The 18,092-nt window shown below is 41.0% G+C and overlaps 1 protein-coding gene across 1 annotated transcript in view; it reads right to left on the bottom strand.

The window, feature by feature from the left end:
* HECTD4 (HECT domain E3 ubiquitin protein ligase 4) overlaps positions 1–18,092 on the bottom strand; it is a 2,691,195-nt gene that overhangs the window by 1,848,051 nt on the left and 825,052 nt on the right. The window contains exons 34-35 of the mRNA XM_086943079.1: positions 9,366–9,550; positions 888–1,041 (exon numbers count right to left, since the gene is read on the bottom strand). Of these exons, the coding sequence (XP_086799205.1) occupies positions 888–1,041; positions 9,366–9,550 (339 nt within the window). The remainder of the gene's footprint in view (positions 1–887; positions 1,042–9,365; positions 9,551–18,092) is intronic.

The following is an 18,092-nucleotide window of genomic DNA, read 5'->3' on the forward strand; positions in this document are numbered from 1 at the left end:
AATAATGGGGGGTTTTTGTACAGAGATTATGCTGTGGCAGTAGACCCAGAGAACAGTAGAAAAAAAACTAATGATTAGTGCCTTTTGGGTCGAGTCTACAAGACAGCTCAGCAGTCTGGATGCAAAAACATTGTGGGCTTACCAAAAACATAGGAGGGGCTTGCAAAGCCCCCATGCCTAAGTTTGGTTGGCTTTAATGCCACTCTTATTTACTGCCTTCTTATTCCATGGCATGTCTTTCCATCTTGTGTCTGTCTGTCCCATCCCTGGAGCATTACCACCTACTTGTGTCCTTCCACTTTTTTGTGTTAAACACTTCACAAAAGTGAATGAGTGCATGCTTTTCCAGCTACCTTCCTTCCGCTTTTTTTCCTTCTCCGCCTCACTGTGTGCTTTTCTCGTGACTCCTCCGTGATGTACTTGCCCTTATGTAGCTCTCCCGTTGTGTAGCTTTCTCACTTGTGCACGTTTCCCCCACCAATTCCATGTTGCTCCCCTCCCTCTTCCTTGTTTGCTTTTTTAGCAATCCACATTGCCCTTCTCTTGCATTTCTCCAATTTACCAATCCAACTCAGATCAGTAGATAAAAAGAAAGCCTGCATCATTTTGTAGGCATGTGCATGCCTAGTGCTCATGCCTACAAAATGACGTGGACAGCAACGTCATTAGTTTTTTATTACTCTTATACAGCAATGGTGCACAGCATCACATTGGCAAAGCCAGCAGGTAGCAAAGGTAACACCTATTTGCTTTGTCAATGCTTACTCAGTGCACCGCGAGAGACCGTGAAAGATCTAGCGATAACCAATTATTCCTTAGCATCCAAACAACCAATAGAATGTCACAATGGTCGCTCACAAATGGAACAATAGCCAATTACTACGTACCTCGAAAGATCATTAAGGAGACTAAGCACATCTTGCAAGGCATCGTTTCCAGCTGCCTGGTTTCCACAGCACTCGGTAGCCCGAGCTAGATGATTTGTGAGAAGACTGGAAACTTGTCGAGCCAGACCTGAATGCACAGCTTCTGGAGAACTACCTGAAAATTGAGTAAAACAATTTGTGTTGTTTCGGGCTAATAACATACTTATTAGCAATTTAAAACCAGTATATGATGGAATCATCCATTACTTTTAGAGGTAGCAACTAATGGCCTCAAACATTGCAGGAAGATTTGGTAATTGACCCTAATAGATAAATAACATTGGTCAATTTGCCTAACTGCTGGACTATTAAAGTTATCAATACCTTTCCCTCTTCTCCCAAGCAAGATGCATCCTTCTCCCAGCAGACACAATCCAATAGTATAGATTCTTAGGTTAGCAGCATGACTAGCGATACAGTAAATATGGCAGGTGTTAGACCGGACAGCCTTAGGGTGTTCTTCCCCCCCAACATTTTGCCTTCCTCAGCCACTTTTCTGGCCTCATTTCGGCTGGTACTAGGACTCTGATCACTTTACTACTGCTAACCAGTGCTAAAAGCGCATGAGCTCTCTCACCTAAACATGGTAATATGGGTTAATCTGCAACTGGCACATTTAATTTATTTTTCAGTCCCTAGTGAAGTCGGAATACATGTGCCCAGGGCCAGTAAATTAAATGCTACTAGTGGGCCTGCAGCACTGATTGTGCCACCCACTTAAGTAGACGTTTAACTATGTTTCAGGCCTGCCATTGCAGAGCCTGAGTGTGCAGTTTATACTGCCAAGTCGGCCTGGCAAGATAAAACTTTTGCCAGGCCCAAACCATCCCTTTTCATACATATAAGTCACCCCTAAGGTAGGACCTGGGCAATCCCGGGAACAGGGTGCAATTCTGCTGTTGAGCATCATAAAAATTCTGAAGATCTTTCGGAGTGCATTCTAAAATGTATAAAGCATCATTGTTTGTTTCCGTCCACACAACAGATTGCACGTTCGGATTAAGATTAATTGCAAATAATCACGACTGTTAGGACTATAGTAAAATGTGTCTACACAACACAGTAGGTCCATTTTGTTCATCGTTCGATGCACTTAGATGACCAATAGTCAGTTGAACAATTTTTAAACAACCTGCAAACACTGGATGTACACTTATATTGCAAAGAACTGTTAACGATCAAGTGACTATGTGTACAGCTGTTCATGCAGTATTTGCAGTGTTTGGCTTTTAGATTGGATGAACTGCTCATGTCACAGGTTTTTTGTTCCCGTTTCGTTTATTTTCCTTTTTTTATATTTCTTTTTATTTTCAAATATAAAACAAAATAAATCAAAGACGTATCTGGGACATCACATTCAGTGACAATAATAAGCAAACATTTTCAGATATCAGGATTTCTGTAAAAAACAATGGGCGGGGTCATTGAAACATCGACGCGTAGATCGTTCAATAATGGTTGACTGTACACAATTAAGCTTCATTTGATGCGCTACAGTACTCGGTCCCCGCCACCCAACAGATCAGGATAAAGATAGGCGTAGTGCCCCAAGATACGAAAAAACTAAATCAGGATAAATGACAAAAATATTCACGCCACAGCCTAAACTAACGACACTAACACCCATCCCCCCACCCTGCAACCCTGCATATGGCTTTCGCCGAACCCCAACTAGCAGTGTGCCTGTCGCCCCATCTAACTAAATACTAAAAATAGAAAATGTAGGAGGGCACCTTCGTACGTGCACCCGGTCCCCCCTCCCTCCTGCCAGAACCAAGAATCCCCCAGAGTAAATCCATAAATCTATTAAGAAGCTAAAGCAGTACGCAACAGGGGAAACTGTAAACACCGCCTAACCTCCCACAAGCATCATGGTAGCAAATCCCACATCAATCAAGACCACAATGTCAAACCCAGTCAATCAGTCTCATCCTTGACCCTTCCGATCGGACGTGCGAACCCCTTCCGGACGAACTGCCGCCTCCACAGGATAGTCAAAATATGAGAAAAGTGCAGAAAAGTTAAAACTGAGATCAAGCAAAGCTGTTAAGTCACTGAGAACTCCATCAGGTCCAAAGACTCTCCTCACCGTCATGAACTCCCAACGTTGTTTACTCCGCCATCGTAATGGAACTGGCAGATAGGGGAGAGACGCGGTTTCTCTGGCAGAATGAGAGAGAGGAGCTGGGCAAAGCCTCACTTACATCTGAATAGGCTCTGTCCTGTCCATATACAAAGGGCTGCGTACTCCCATGCAGTGAGTACGGAGTCAGGGCAGGAAGAGAGGACATATGTGCACTTTAAAGTACTGTCTTTAAAGTCTCCTCCACTTCCAATGCACCACTCGATATAAGTACTGGATCTCAGACACCACTACTTCAGTACCTGCGGATACTCTGCCAGGAAGATGGACTGCTGTGATGCTGAAAGACTGCCACTCTGCTGGACTACACTCTGCGGGACTCCTGCTTTGCTGTGTTGATCTGATGCCTGCTGTCCTTTTGCCTGGGTGAAAATGATTTGACCTGTATCACTTGACCCCAGAACCCAGAGTGACTCCAATGGCTAGCTGGCTAGCCTCCTGATCTGAAGCCTCAGGGACATAACAGGCTTCCAAACCCTGCACCAGGACTCTGCCATCAGTGAATCTACCCAGCCAAGTGGTACCATCTCAGTCCTGGACCCTTGAAAGTTGGCCTGAGTGCTTGCTAGTGAAACTGACGCATCTACTCTGCTGAGCGACACATCCCCTAGCAAAACCGATGCATCCCTGCTGCTGCGTGGATTGGACCCGTTGCACAAGACTTGCATCTTGCCGCCATCTCCTGCACCTTGGAACCGACACATTGCCTTCAGAACAGCCACTGCGTGATGCTTTACCTGGCGCGAGTTTCCTGCATCCCTTGTGGACTGCAGCCTTGACGACAACACTGAAACTCCACATTGCAGCTTTAGTACTCATCGGAATTGACACATCGTCTCTGCTAAGCCTCCTTGACACTAGACTTCGCACTGCAAGACCCTTCGACAGGATCCTCTGTGTCGATTTAACAGGACCTCGCCCCTCAGCCTCATTGCATCTCAGTACTGATTGATCGCCTCTGCTGCGCGATGTATCTTCGATGCGGATTCACACAACACTCTGCAACCTGGATTTAAGGTGCTTTGTTCAGCAGGCCCAACTGGGTCTCTGTAGCCGGTACGCGCTCCATTGCGGTCAGCCTGAGCTTGTGACAATGTCCCAGTCTGGAGTGACCAGATCCCCCCAATACCGCTTTGTGGCACTATTTCTCACTATAAACATTATAAATAAATATCTCTATGCCTACTAATTGAATTTTTATTGTTTTGATCTATTTTTTCTAACTCTAACTTGGTGTGGAATAATTTTGTGTGGTGCTTTCACAGTTTTTCTGTTTGAAGTACTGCACAAATACTTTACACACAGCCTCTAAGGTTAAGCCTGACTGCTCTGTGCCAAGCTACCAGAGGGTGAGCACAGGTTAATTTAGGGTTTGCCTATCTCTTACCCCGACTAGGATTGTGGTGGCTGCTAGACCATCGTTCATCCCCCAGTAAACTAACAACCTAAGTTTTAACAGCAGGGTATAAGGTATTAGTTGCAAGCTTGATCTGAAGTCACATACTGAAAGGGTGGAAGGTATTTAAGTTCAACCGTAGTGACATGCAAAAGCTGTAAAATGTATAAACAGAAGTGCTGGAACAAAACACAAGAAACTGGACCATAAATAGGGGTTGGATAAATAGGGGCAGAATGGGGATGGGAAAGAAAGAAAGAAAAAAGAGGGGAAGGAGAGACTGATGTTATTATGGCTAAGGTATAGCAACTAAAAAACACTGGAATTTGCCATTTCCAGACACTAGCTTTACCTTAATCCCAAATTAGACGCGTATTTCTGTTCTAGTTCGGGAATAGGCGCATTATGGTTCTGCTCTTTACCATTACAAGCCAATTACAGCATTTTATTAATATTTATAACCTAGGCCATAAGTCCTTGAATATATGTTTTTTCAATTTTCATATAAACTGTTTAATGTTATGGTTTACTTGTCTGACATTTTTTAATAGACGGGCACAATATATAGTTGATCAAGAGCGGTATTAAAGTGGAAATTTAGATTTTAAAATAAAATAAAAATGCAGGTGTCAAATTTGGTACATATTATAAAAGTACTTATACAAGAGTATAATGTTTTAATTGCTTTACCTGGAACTAATGTTTTAACTTTCTATGAATGGACAGTTTCTTGCCTTGCAAACAATGAATCCATAAACAATCTTGCTCAAACGACCACTGAATCTGTTAAGTGCCATTTATAATTCTATGGGACAGCCAGAGAGAAGAATGGAGTTGGTCCTCACTTTGAATACGTTGGTCAAGAAAATGACTCCCTGGGCTATGAGAAAATATATGTGAACCTTCTTCCATTTGTGCAGAGAAGGTCTACTGAAACTATGGCAACCTCTTGGCCAGAAGCCAGATACACTCAACTGGCAGACATTTGCACAGCTGCTAAGTGGGCTGCTTTCGCATCTTTTGTCCATGTTTCTAGTTTGAGGGTGGGAGCAAAAACAAAACATTTTGGTTTGTTACGATGCTCTTTACCTCAGTTTCAATAGTTTATAGTTGGTATTGGGATTTCAGTTGACTGATTAGACTACAAGTGTTAATTAACCTATTCAATACACTGTCTGCTACTTTGTTTGAGCTACTGGATTGCATCAGAACATTTTGCTGAGGAAATTAATCACTGAGTAAGTACTGGGTCGAGGAAGGGGATGAAGCAATGTTTGCATTATTGCTAATAATCCTCATTATTCTAGTTTTTGGTTTTTACAATACTTACCATCAACCTTCTGCACTATAAAGGTTGGTGACTATATCCAGCGATTGTTCAGTGATTAAGTAAGAACTTGGAGATGGGTGTCCCTCACCTATGAGACACTACCTGATCAGGTGAAGGGAGGGGAGATTTCTATTTTTTGTTTAGTACAAATAAGAAACAAAGTTCCAGTGCTTTGAGTATACAATAGCTCAACAAATACATATTGGAATAAAAAGGAGTCTTGGAATAAAAAAGTTTACAATTCAGCAAACCACACATTATGAATACTATGCGAGTATGTATTGAAAACGTTGCATGTCTTGAAATACTTACTCTTATCATTTTTTAAGTTTTTCCCAAAATGAGAATAAAACTATAACAAGCTACTTACCGTTAAAGCTGGTTCTTCAAGCACTGATATATCTTTCAATATTCTGAGCCTTTTTGGGGTTTCCCCATATCTACCTTGTAATTCTCTGATACAAATAACATATTACATATTATGTCTTTAGACAGAAAGCTCCCAGTAGGAAAGTACCCCTTTTGGCATGGTTTCCCTCACTTTTTGTCTGACTTTGATGCCTCTTTGACTGAATGTGCACTGGGTTCCTGCTAACCAGGATCCCAGTGCTTGCATTCTTTCCCAAAACTGTACCTTTGATTCCACAATTGGCACACCTCTGGCCCACATGTAAGTCTCTTGTAAAAGGTACCAGTGGTACCAAGGGTAACTGCAGCCGGCGTGACTTGTGTGCCAGGCCTACCAGCACTGCAAGAGGCATAGGTAAGTCACCCTTACAGCCCAAGGGCAGGGTGCACTATACGGCATGAGCAGATATGCCCCTATAGTGCATAAGTCCACTCTCAGACATTATGAGTCCAAGCCTAAACCTAACATTAACAATTGCGTAAAAAAATATATAAAAGTGTCAGATATAGGATTAGATGTGATGGTGCATTAGGTCTACACCAAATAGGCCATTAGACAATGGAGATATAGTTGATACCGACCCTAGAATGGTTGGGGAACCACTTCCAGAAACAGACGTTCACCTTCGAGCAAGAGCAATCCCGGGTGACTTGGGAAACACATTGGGGCTTCGCCCTGCCACAAGGTTAAGAGACCTCTTGCTATCTATCTGAACCACCCTATACTGCTGGATAAGGTTCATCCATTAAAGAGGTGTCTGGAGCACTAGCCTCTGCAGCCTACTCTGATGGAATTATAAATGATTTTCCAAGCTAGGTTTCTTAAAAAGTGCTTAACTTTCAACTGATGCATGTGAGTATACAAGACAAGTTTAAAAATGGTAGCTTTGGCACCACAGAGCTCTGAAATGCATATCTGCTAATAGGTCACTGACACAATCTATATCGACTCTCTACAGAGAACTGGCCAACACCTTCCTCATCTACCCATGAAGGCATTTTGATGTGGTAGACCAAATCAGAAAAATACTTCATTTTATATAACTCATGTAGTCTCTTGATTTAGGGCGCGGCATAGTGTAAAGGTTCTTAACATTCTCACATTTAACATTTGCTTCTGCTGATAGCCATCCCAATAAACCTACCTGCCAGGCGCTGGGAGGATGATTTAAGGCTTGCTCCCGCCAAAAGAAATATTCCCAGTCTTCAGACTGAAGAAGGGTGTAGGTCATTGTGAGGAGTTATGAGGCAAGTTCCAAAGAATCAGCTTTTATAAATCCAATCTTCAAGGTAGGGGGAATACATGGCTTTCTTTTCTGCGCAAATGAATAGCCAATAATTCTACCTCTTTGACACTAAAATTACCAATTTGAGGTCCAACTGAAGTGCTTCCAACTGAAAAGGCTCTCTCCCTACCGCGCCTGAACCTCAAACTTTGTGAATCTCACAGGCATGTAAAAGGAGGCATGCTGGAGGTCAAAATACTAGCCAGTCTTGTTACATACATGCTGTAGATTGATAATTTTGAAGTTATGCTTCTTGAAAAAATTACAGAGGAAGCCCAAATTCAAAACCTGAAAGGCCATCTCCTTTCTGGAGCACCAAATTGTATCTGCCATAAAAATCACATTTTCATCTACAGTGGGTATCTGTCCCCAGTCTCTACAGCTAACAGCTTTACCCCTGCTCATCAAGACATCTATGTTGAGGGAGGGGGAAAAGAATGTGATGATCTAAAGACTGGGAAGCAGTACCTTGAATGGAGGACATTAGCCCAATGAAATATGCCTATACTTCAATGGACAACCAACCATCATTCACTTAGAATGGTATCTTGTGAAATATTTAGATAAACCCATTAATGAGATTTGGGAAGTCTGCAAAAAGGAAGACCATGACATCTAGTTGTACTTGCCTCTAATGTACACCACAAAGAAGCATCTTAGTTATGCAGTGTACATTATAGGTGGAATAAACATAATTAGTGAGGAACAAGTCTGTTGCACTGAGGAGGCTTTTCCCTCAGAGCTTTTAATATTAGCAATGAGACAGTCTAGCTAGGGAGGCTGTATCCGGAGAACTGATGTAAGATCTACACTGCTTTATACTCTCCAAGGAGTTCTGAGCTTTTTCCCAAATGTGTCTACCATCATAACATCAAATGGCATGTCTATTATAGGTTGGAAGAGGAGGGATATTGTTTCCTAGCTTCCCATCTGTGTACCACAGGGATACAGAGAGTTTTCTCCCAGGGAAATAAGGTCATACATGCTTGAACATAGTGGATATGCCATGTGTTATGTTGGCTACACAATTTTGGCACTACAGGGTGCAGCCTACGCGGTACCAAAGATGTCGCTGGGCAAGGTCACACTCGTGCAGATGAAGCCATTGAGAGGAACAAAGTTGGCTCTCATTGTTCTTAGATTTAACAGATAGATCATCATACATTTTAGCATGACATCATGACAGGCCTCTATCTGCACTACTTAAGCAAAGAGGAGGGAAAGAGGAGTGTTTTAAGTTGTAGCTTCTTTTATGTCAGCACATGATCATATAAGAGTACAAAGTCAAGGGCTAGTCAATAGGAGTCTGGGGGAGACACATGTGGCACTAAATTAAACTTGTGATGAGGAGAGGAGAAGATTATTCCTGCTATTGTTTCTTATGTTACTGTCCCTTGAAAGTGATGAAGAGGATTTGTCACTCAAGATGGTAGAGAATCAGGAGGTTGTTAGCAGACTCATGGCTGCACTTCATCGACTACCACTGTGCTGGGTAAGTGAATTACAGGGAAAGTTACACTGGCAGATGCTCATTAATCATGGAATCTATATAACAAAGTGTTTGCTACAAATACATTTTGTAAGTCAAAACAATATTTTAGGTTTAAATTGTTTTTATTAGAATATTTAATTAATATAAATAAATAGCTCCACAGGGGGAATACCTACTGATCTGTCTTCCTCCTCCCATGCAACCAGTTGGGCCGCTTTTCCCTCTACATATGTGATTCCATCAAATATTGAAGGAAAAAAACAATTCTTCATAAAGGTGAGATGGTGCATCTGTATCCTTTCATGCTGAACAACACACAGGTCCAACCCTTTGGAAATTAACACGCAGTATAAAGATAAATCAATAAACATGTGCAGTTCATACCTTCTTCCTTCTCCCATTCCACACAACGATTGGCAAGAACTTGGAAAGCTGCCCATGCCATAGTTGCAACTTTCTGCTTTTTGGTCTGTTTTTCATTTGAGCTGGATTCTGTTTGGCTGCTCAAACTGCAGAGCCTATCCATTAGTTGAACAAGTCCACTTCGAACTAAACACTTCTCTTCACTCCTATTTACAGGAAGATACAATCCCACAATGATTTGCAGGGAAACAAAGGGATCATTTAATAAACTAAACACAATAATAAGTCTCTGAAATACCGATGAATTAATTGGCTTATTTCGTTCCATTTTAACTGCACATTTACAATCATAGATATAAATTACTCTAAAGACTGTGTATCAAATAACTGTCTTGTTGTGCTTGAGTGGAACACCAGAAAAGTAGATTGTGGTTTGGTTGTTTGGCACAATGCAAAATACTGTAACACAACTGAGAGATATATATGGAATAGTTGTGAATCTCATCTCAAACTCATCAACAAAGAGACACAGTGTAACAATTGGTGAGATGTTGTCGATATGACAGCTTCCTTATTTAGAGAAAGCAGACCAAGCTCTCCTTTTACTCCTTCAAATTGAGAAGGCTCAGCAAGTAATGTAAAGCTGAGATGACAATAGCTAAAGTCTCCTACATTCTGGTCCCTACACAAGCAATATTTTAAAAAGTCCAATAATGCTCTTCGATTGGAGGCTGCTTGCAATAAGTCTAACCACTGGCAATGCTAGGGGTAGCACTCCAACGCATCGTTCTTTTGCTCACCATGCATCTTAGTTTTAACCCAGGGTTTCTGCCAGCATTTATCAGAACTTGTAAGCATATGAAGCTGAGGGAGATGCATCAGCAGGGTGAAGATTGGAACAGGTTCAGTGAGGTAGAAAAGCCAGGACTATAGCAAAAGGATAGCAGCACAGGAGTAAACACCAGTTCATGCAGAAACTAGGGGTATAGGCAAAGCTGAGTTTAGACTGGTCAGTCTCCCAAAGATGATGCAAGTCCCATGGCATAAATAAGAAGAAATACAGTAAGATAGGAACAGCTCACTAAATTGAGTCAAAAAAGAGAATCTCACAAAGACTTGCAGAGAAACTAAAAGGACACTTAATAACCTAAATAAATTGGACACCCACCCACTTTTCTCTGTAAGCCCACTGAGATGATATACACAGTGTGCTTCAGAAATTATCCTGGCTAATCTCTAACCTAGAACACAACTAGCAACAACAGTGATAAAGCATCACTGCTACACAGAGTAGAACTTGACTGGCACATGGACTAAACTAAGATATCTATGGAAAGAGAGAACAGAAAGCAAGAAGAATGCAGTTTTGTTAAACTCACTATCCAAGAAGGTGCCAATATAAAGAATAATTTCCCTGTCGCTCATAATTTCCCTTCGGCTCTCTTATACTAGGCCAGTGCCCACCCACATCACTCTCAACTGACCATCCTCCTTTGTAGTGTCATGTTGGGCTCAGTCCCCTCCATTCATACACCTGATAAGATGAAAAAGTTACTTACCTTTGCTAACTATATTGCAGAAGTAAGATTTGAAAAGGTAAGTCTCAAGGCCTTTCCTGAAAAATAGGATGTCATGGCTGAGTCTTAGCTGCATTCTGGCAGTTGACTTGCCAGTGAGGCGAGGTTCGCTTGTCAAATCCGCAAAGGGTATGTTGTAGAGTCGTCGACGTATACGCGTGCCATCATAATGTAACTCTTGTGTGACAATGGTAGGGATCATTTGTCATTTTTAGGACTCATTTGTCTGTGAACTAAATGGAAGGGCATCAGACTAACCTGTCAATTAGGTGGAGATACACCGGATGACCTAAACACTGAAGATGGGCTGTGACTGGCGTAATGCATTTTGTAAGAGTTCTTGGGGCTGATCTGCACCCAAAATGGAAGACATTGTCTTGATAACCACGCCGGCTATTTTGAATATGAGAAATGTCCAATGTTTCTAGTGAATAGTAATATGGAAGGCTGTGTCTTTGTGATCCAAGAATCAATTATTTTCCATTAACAGATGCAACTCCTTCTTCAAGGTTGACATGCTGATTACTGCTTCTACAATCTTAGAAAAAATCTGGATTAAAAGCCTATGTTGCAATATGCTTTCAGGACTGGCTTGAAGGCTACTTTCTGTAGTATGATAAGGATTTTGGCTTTTAGCAAGTGTAGGTGCGTGTGCTTTAGCAGAGGCATTTGAGGATGGCAGTGAAGAAATTCTACGGTATGCTCAAACTGGATGAGGTCCCAACTCGTGCAAGAAAGCAGATATCCTGCCACCTACGAGGCCAGGACAGAGGGAAGTGGAAACAACAGTAGTAGGTGCTGGGGGGGCTATCAGTGACAGGCGGTTTAGAGTGTCCATTACCTCTGCTTCTGGATTGGTAAATGCCACTAGGTTGTACTCTGTATGACCACTGTTGTTGAGGGTCATAAAATTGGCATTACTGGGGTTGTCATTAGCAAAATGGATATTAATAGCTCTTCGAATCGCCACAAAAGGTTGTTCTCTGCCTTTAGCGCTCTGAAAAGACTGTAGATTGCACTGCTGCAAGGCTCAGAGGATCTAACTGTATCTGGATCAGCTCAGATCTTTTCTACTGCATCAACATGCTTCCCAAATAAGAATTGTCCATCAAAGGACATACAGTATCCTGTTTTGTACTTTGTGTCTAAAAGAGGTTGCTCTCAGCCAGCCTTGCCTTCATAACACAGCCAAGCCAGTTGCAGAATCCAAGGCTATTAACGTTCACGGCAGAGTTAATTTCCCTTTCATGCAGGATTAACTTAACTTCCTTTCTTTTGAGGTAAGATAATAGGTTGTGGTAGTGCGCTAAATCAAACCACATCTGATGATCAAATTTGCCCTGTATTGCAATGGAGTTAACTGCCCTGATCAAAGTGGCTACCATGAAAGTAATCCTACGTCCAAATGCATCCATCAGTTGTACTTCCCTGTCAGGTGGATTTCAATAACTTCTCTGGGCTGTTTGTATCACTACTGAATCTGCCTTAGGGTGGAATGCAATGATTTATGACATCTATATTAATTTTAACACACTTCTTGCAGGAGATGACCTATAGCCAGAATTGCCTTGACTGACTTCTTTGCTGGCTCTCTAAATTCATTTAGAGAACAATACTTCATTCTGCTTGTTACTCGAAGGCCAAATCTTTTTAAAGCCAAGACATGAAACAATTGGCATGTCATCACATGGAGAGTCTATAGGAGGAAGTTTGGGCATTTCGATATCGGGATGATGTAGCAGTATATTCTGGTGAGTTGAAGGAGACTGATGCACCAATTGAGAAAATAGTTCTGTAGGGAAATAGATGTAATAATCCACCATCATATGACAGAGGATCTTGATGAGAACCAGCCACAGCAGGCTCATGGACCTTTTATTTGAGGGGGAAAATTAGGTATTCCTCATTGTCTCCCTCATAAGGATCTTAACCCCTTGTGTGCTGATGACGGAACCGCTCCATCATTAGCTGCGGTGGAGCTGTGCTGATGACGGAGCGGTTCCGTCATGGCCCGCCCGCCGCTCATGCGCGGCGCGAATTCCGCGCCTGCGCTGGGCGTTCTATTGAGCGGGCGGGGCCATGACGGAACTGCTCAGTCATAAGCACAGCGCAACCGACGCTGGTGACGGAGCGGTTCCGTCACCAGCATGAGCCCGCCGCTCTTCTGCCCCGCCCCCTTAGCACTACGGCGGAATAGCCGCCGCAGTGAAGGGGTTAATGACTATCAGGATCAGCAAATTGTTTTACCACTCTTGTTCACAAAACTCTGGATAGTTTGGGAGATAATAAGGCTGTAGGTCATATAGAGGAAAATAGCTGCACTCTTCTGTTTTTTTTCCTCTGCTTCTGTTTCAAGGAGCTTGGAAGAAGGGTGATATGGAACTTTGCTATTAGAAGTATTTTCTGGCCAAAATCTAGATGGTTTCTGTAAGAAAGTTACCCCCTTTTGCATGATTACCCTCCCCACTTTCTGCTTGACATCTGATGCAACCTGACTTGATGTGCCCTGGGTCCCTGGCAAACAGGTTCCCAAGTCCTGTGTTTTTTCCCAAACCTGCGGGAATGTAATCCCCATTTTCAACTTGTCTAAAACTGTGCTTAATGACCCTAGTGTTAGCCTTCTATCTAAAGGTCTTTCATTTGTACCGCACTGTGGCGTAAATGTCTTCGAATTACACAGTGATATAATATCCTTCTTCCGAAAAATTCGACTCAAAAAATACTTTCAAAATGAATCAACTAATTTGATGCCTTCAGAATCAACCACCCTTAGACTACCCTCCACCTTCAGCCCCTCTCTCGACCAGGTTGGCCCTGAGGTTGCTGCCTTTGAGTTAGTTGTATTAAAAAAATTAGAAAAAACTATTCGGTTCATTCCAAAACCTATCTATAACATCAATAAACTTGAACACCATGCCCTCAATGAACTGGCCTCCAATACCTCCATCACAATTAAGAGCTGTGATAAAGGAGGCGGCATAGCAGTCATTGATTCACTATCCTATGAACAAAATATGTTAAAAATGCTAGAAGACCGTACTTTTTACTGTACTGAGAGACAAAATCCTATTAATAAAATAACTAAAGACATTCATTCCATAACAACTTTGGCTTTAGAAAAAGGTGACATTAACAAAAAGGAGTTTGACTATTTAAATACTAACACAGGCAAAACTGCCTGTATTTACGGCCTACCAAAAATTCATAAGGATGAAATAAACCCCCCTTACAGGCCGATCGTATCCACAATAGGAACTCCGACTGAAGCTCTCTCCAAATGCGTCGACTCCTTTCTTTGTCCCTTTATACCTAATATCCTGTCTTATATAAAAGACACGAGTGCTATGATCAACAAGGTAGAGAACATTAGATTTAACCCTTCAAGAGACATACTTGTAACTTTAGATGTTGAGTCTCTTTACAGCAATATTCCTCTAACTGAGGCAATACAGACAGTGGAATGGTTCATTGATCTCTATTCTATACCATGCCCTAAGACCTTCTTGCTACAATGTCTCAAAATGGTGCTTACTGAGAACATTTTTTAATTCGGACAAAAACTATTCTGACAAATTAAGGGAGTAAGCACGGGGGCCTCGGTGGCGCCCTCGGTGGCAAACATCTATATGGCCGCCTTTGAGGCCCGTTACATCTACAATAAAATAGCACCCTTCTATGAGTCTGTCTCCCATTGGTCCAGATATATCGACATCTTTTTTGTCTGGACTGATGGGAGACAGACCCTGGATGAGTTCCTGGCTTGGCTTAATGTATGTGACTCAAACCTTAAATTTACCTCACATATAAGCTCTAGCAAATTAGAATTCCTAGATATATGGATTTTCCATGAGGAGGGCCAACTCAAAGTAGATCTCTTTGTGAAACCCACAGCCAGAAATACCCTCCTCCACTTTCAAAGTTTTCATCCCAGAAGCCAGAGACAGAGCATCCCATTTTCCCAATTTTTGAGGGTTAGGAGGAACTGCTCGAACCCACACAGATTAGTGAGGGAATCATATAAAAGAGCACGCTATTATGACAGTGACTGTCTGTTAAGAAACAAACCAAAAGAAGATACTAAAAAAACTGGTTTGTATTACTCGGCGTTCAACGGTAGATGCAAAAATAAAACAAGTGATCAACTCTTCCTGGCACATCTTGAACAGTAACGGTGCCAATAAATTAGAGAAACCCCTATTTGCCCATAGGCGTAACAAGAATATCAAAGATTGCATTGTTCGCTCAAGACTGAAAGGCCCAACAGACCCTACAACGTTTGTTCAGAAATCCATAATAGGTAACCATCCCCTTAAAGGCACTTTTCCATGTTCTAACTGCAAATCTTGCGCCAATATTTATAAAGGAACTTCCTTCCCCCACAATGGACACACAGCTGATGCCAAAAATATGTACAACTGTAAAACCTCTAATGTTGTATACTTTTTGCAATGTCCCTGCGCCTTGGGCTATGTAGGTGAGACAGCCTGTACAATTCAGATACGATTAACTGAACACCGTTCAGCAATCAGGACCAAGAAGGTAATTGCACCAATAGTGAAGCATTTTCTGGACCTTGGACACGGCCCAGATGAATTCACATGGCGCATACTTGAAAAAATCAATGTACCTGATGATAAAGGAGGTGAAGCCATTCGAAAAAAACGTGAAGTTTTTTGGATTTTTTCTTTAAATACTTTTCGTGAGGGATTAAATAGCGAGATCCCGTGGGAAAACACGATTGTCTGATGGCGTGTTTTTCCAAGATCTCTAACAGCTTTGAATCCGACTGTAAATAGTTGTCTCATTATCTATAACTCCATAAGTGCGTAACAATTCTGAGTGCATATATATGGAGATTTATATGGTAATCATATAAAGACAGATACACGCCTTCTATTAAAAGTGAACCTAAAGAGTATAAACGAATTACTATGTAACCTTTTGATTACTTCACAGAAAGGACATTTGTCTTTGACCCTGTGGTATTTGTACTTCCTAATTCTGGAAATACATAGATATTCATTTTTACTTATCGTTTATATCTTTTTTATCTCGTTTTCGAAAATAGGTAGTTTTTTCATGTAGCTATCGGCATTTATAAGAGAAAATATTTCTTTTGAGAACATTTATCCCCACTGGTAGTTGTAATCCACAGTCTTTCTTCGCGTTTATCTCCGCCTCTGTCACCATGTGACAAGGTTAATTGCTTTCACCTGCCGAGATAAAAAGACGCGCGTAGTACGGCTTTTCCAATTTTATCACGGAAACTCGTTCAAGACACATGCCCGCCTCCACGCGCCTAGATTTACAATATCAAAGGTACGTAGATTAGATAAATCCAAAGTGTTGTGCTATAGGGTTAAATAGCCCTTCCTAGTCTAACTTTAAAATATCGCTTCTTAATTCGTTAGTTTCAGGTCCTGACCCGGTGTTTACATCCTCGACACTCAGCAGAACCTGAACTCTCCATGTTGAAGCCCCATCAAGGCTAAGTCAAAAGGTATGCAGACGGGAACACTTTCTCGTTGAGAGAGTAAATCGGATTCATACCGCTTCTCCTCTTTTTGAGAAAATATATACTAATGCAGCATTGCATATTTGTTTTGCTTTAGTTCTGCGCTGCAATAATAGCTACACATCGAGCCCAGCGTGTTCTTTGAATCTTCATCACACCGCCAATAAGCATCCAAAGCTCGTAAAATGCTCGGTAAGGCCCCTTCCAGCATTTTAAATATCACCTGTGTTTCAGCCTATATATGAAGTGCTAAGATGTGCCTTCATTTTTTACAGCTTAGGTTGTGTTGAATCAGAAGTCATAAAATAAAGCTCATAACATCCCGTGTAGGCGACGAGAGCATACGTTTTTTATCAGGTAAATGAGCCTCCTCAGATTTGATAGTTCAAGCAACATTAGCATTCGACTTCATTGGAGTTGATATACAAGTCTTTCTTATATAGATGCATCGCATTATATCTCTTGCAGGTTATTCTACTCGATTATCGTTCCACTACTGACCGAAATATATACAAATATAAATTTAACACAAGAAATAGGGACCTGCTATACGAGGTATGTTCTTCTCCCACACACTTAGATATTAAAAGTAATTATGCTATGCTGCAGCGTTTCATTTTGAATTTATAATATATTGCAGAACTTCACCCTCTTGAATACGCCATTCTCTATCATCGAGCACCAAGCAGAATTTCTATCCCCTTGACAACGACCGGCATGATCGTAGTGATTTAGCTATAGGTAAGCACAATAATAAGAGTGATTATTACACTCGGTATAAGATACAGCATCCACCTTCTATCCTTAGATTTAAAACCATGTATTATTCTAAACATACGACAAATAAGAAGAATTTCAGGGGCCCTTTACAAAATAAGATCCTGACCTCAAGAGATAAATGTCATTATAATGAAAAAGAATAATGAATTTTCTGATGAAATAAGCTCTGGTTGTTAACCCTTTTAAACCATTATGGCACCGATAAATCTATAAGGGACGTTAGAGATTTACCATAAATAAATAAATGTCCAGAATGATAGAGTTCTTCTTTAATATTTTTTGTCACATCATTTTTTTTTATCATTGACATTCTTCTTAATTTTTCTACCTTTTCACATCCGATTTTTCATCACTATTCCTATAATAACTTTTCTGTGATCTTTAATATCCACTTCTTATGCTTTATCTTTGGGTTAAAGAATAAATTTATCAATGTCTGTGTAGTTGTTTATCCTGTATTTAACAGCTCACCGCCATCATATTCTCCTGTTCAAGTTATTCTAAGTCAATCCCTTGACTCAGAGTAGAGGCCTTCATCTCACTCTTCATCAATAGAGTACTTGATTGCCTTAAATATGGGACTTAGCTATTCTGCACAGTTTCCTTTTTCAAACAAAACTGGTTTTAAAGAATATAATTATGCATTATTGTATAAATTTTGTATGTTATTTATTTATCTTTATGTGTAAAATGCATTATGTCTAATGTTATATTTTTTCTTGTTAAACAAATAGGAATATTTTAAACCTGTATACTAAACTACGTTTTTATTTACAGAAAGTTGTATTCTGTCTTGAGAAAGGCGCTGGCCGCCGAAACGCGTCGACACACAACTTATTTCTCACTGTAAAAGAATCCACTAATGTCATTCAATTT

Source organism: Lissotriton vulgaris, chromosome 11, assembly GCF_964263255.1.
Source record: "Lissotriton vulgaris chromosome 11, aLisVul1.2, whole genome shotgun sequence".
Lineage (NCBI taxonomy): Eukaryota > Metazoa > Chordata > Amphibia > Caudata > Salamandridae > Lissotriton > Lissotriton vulgaris.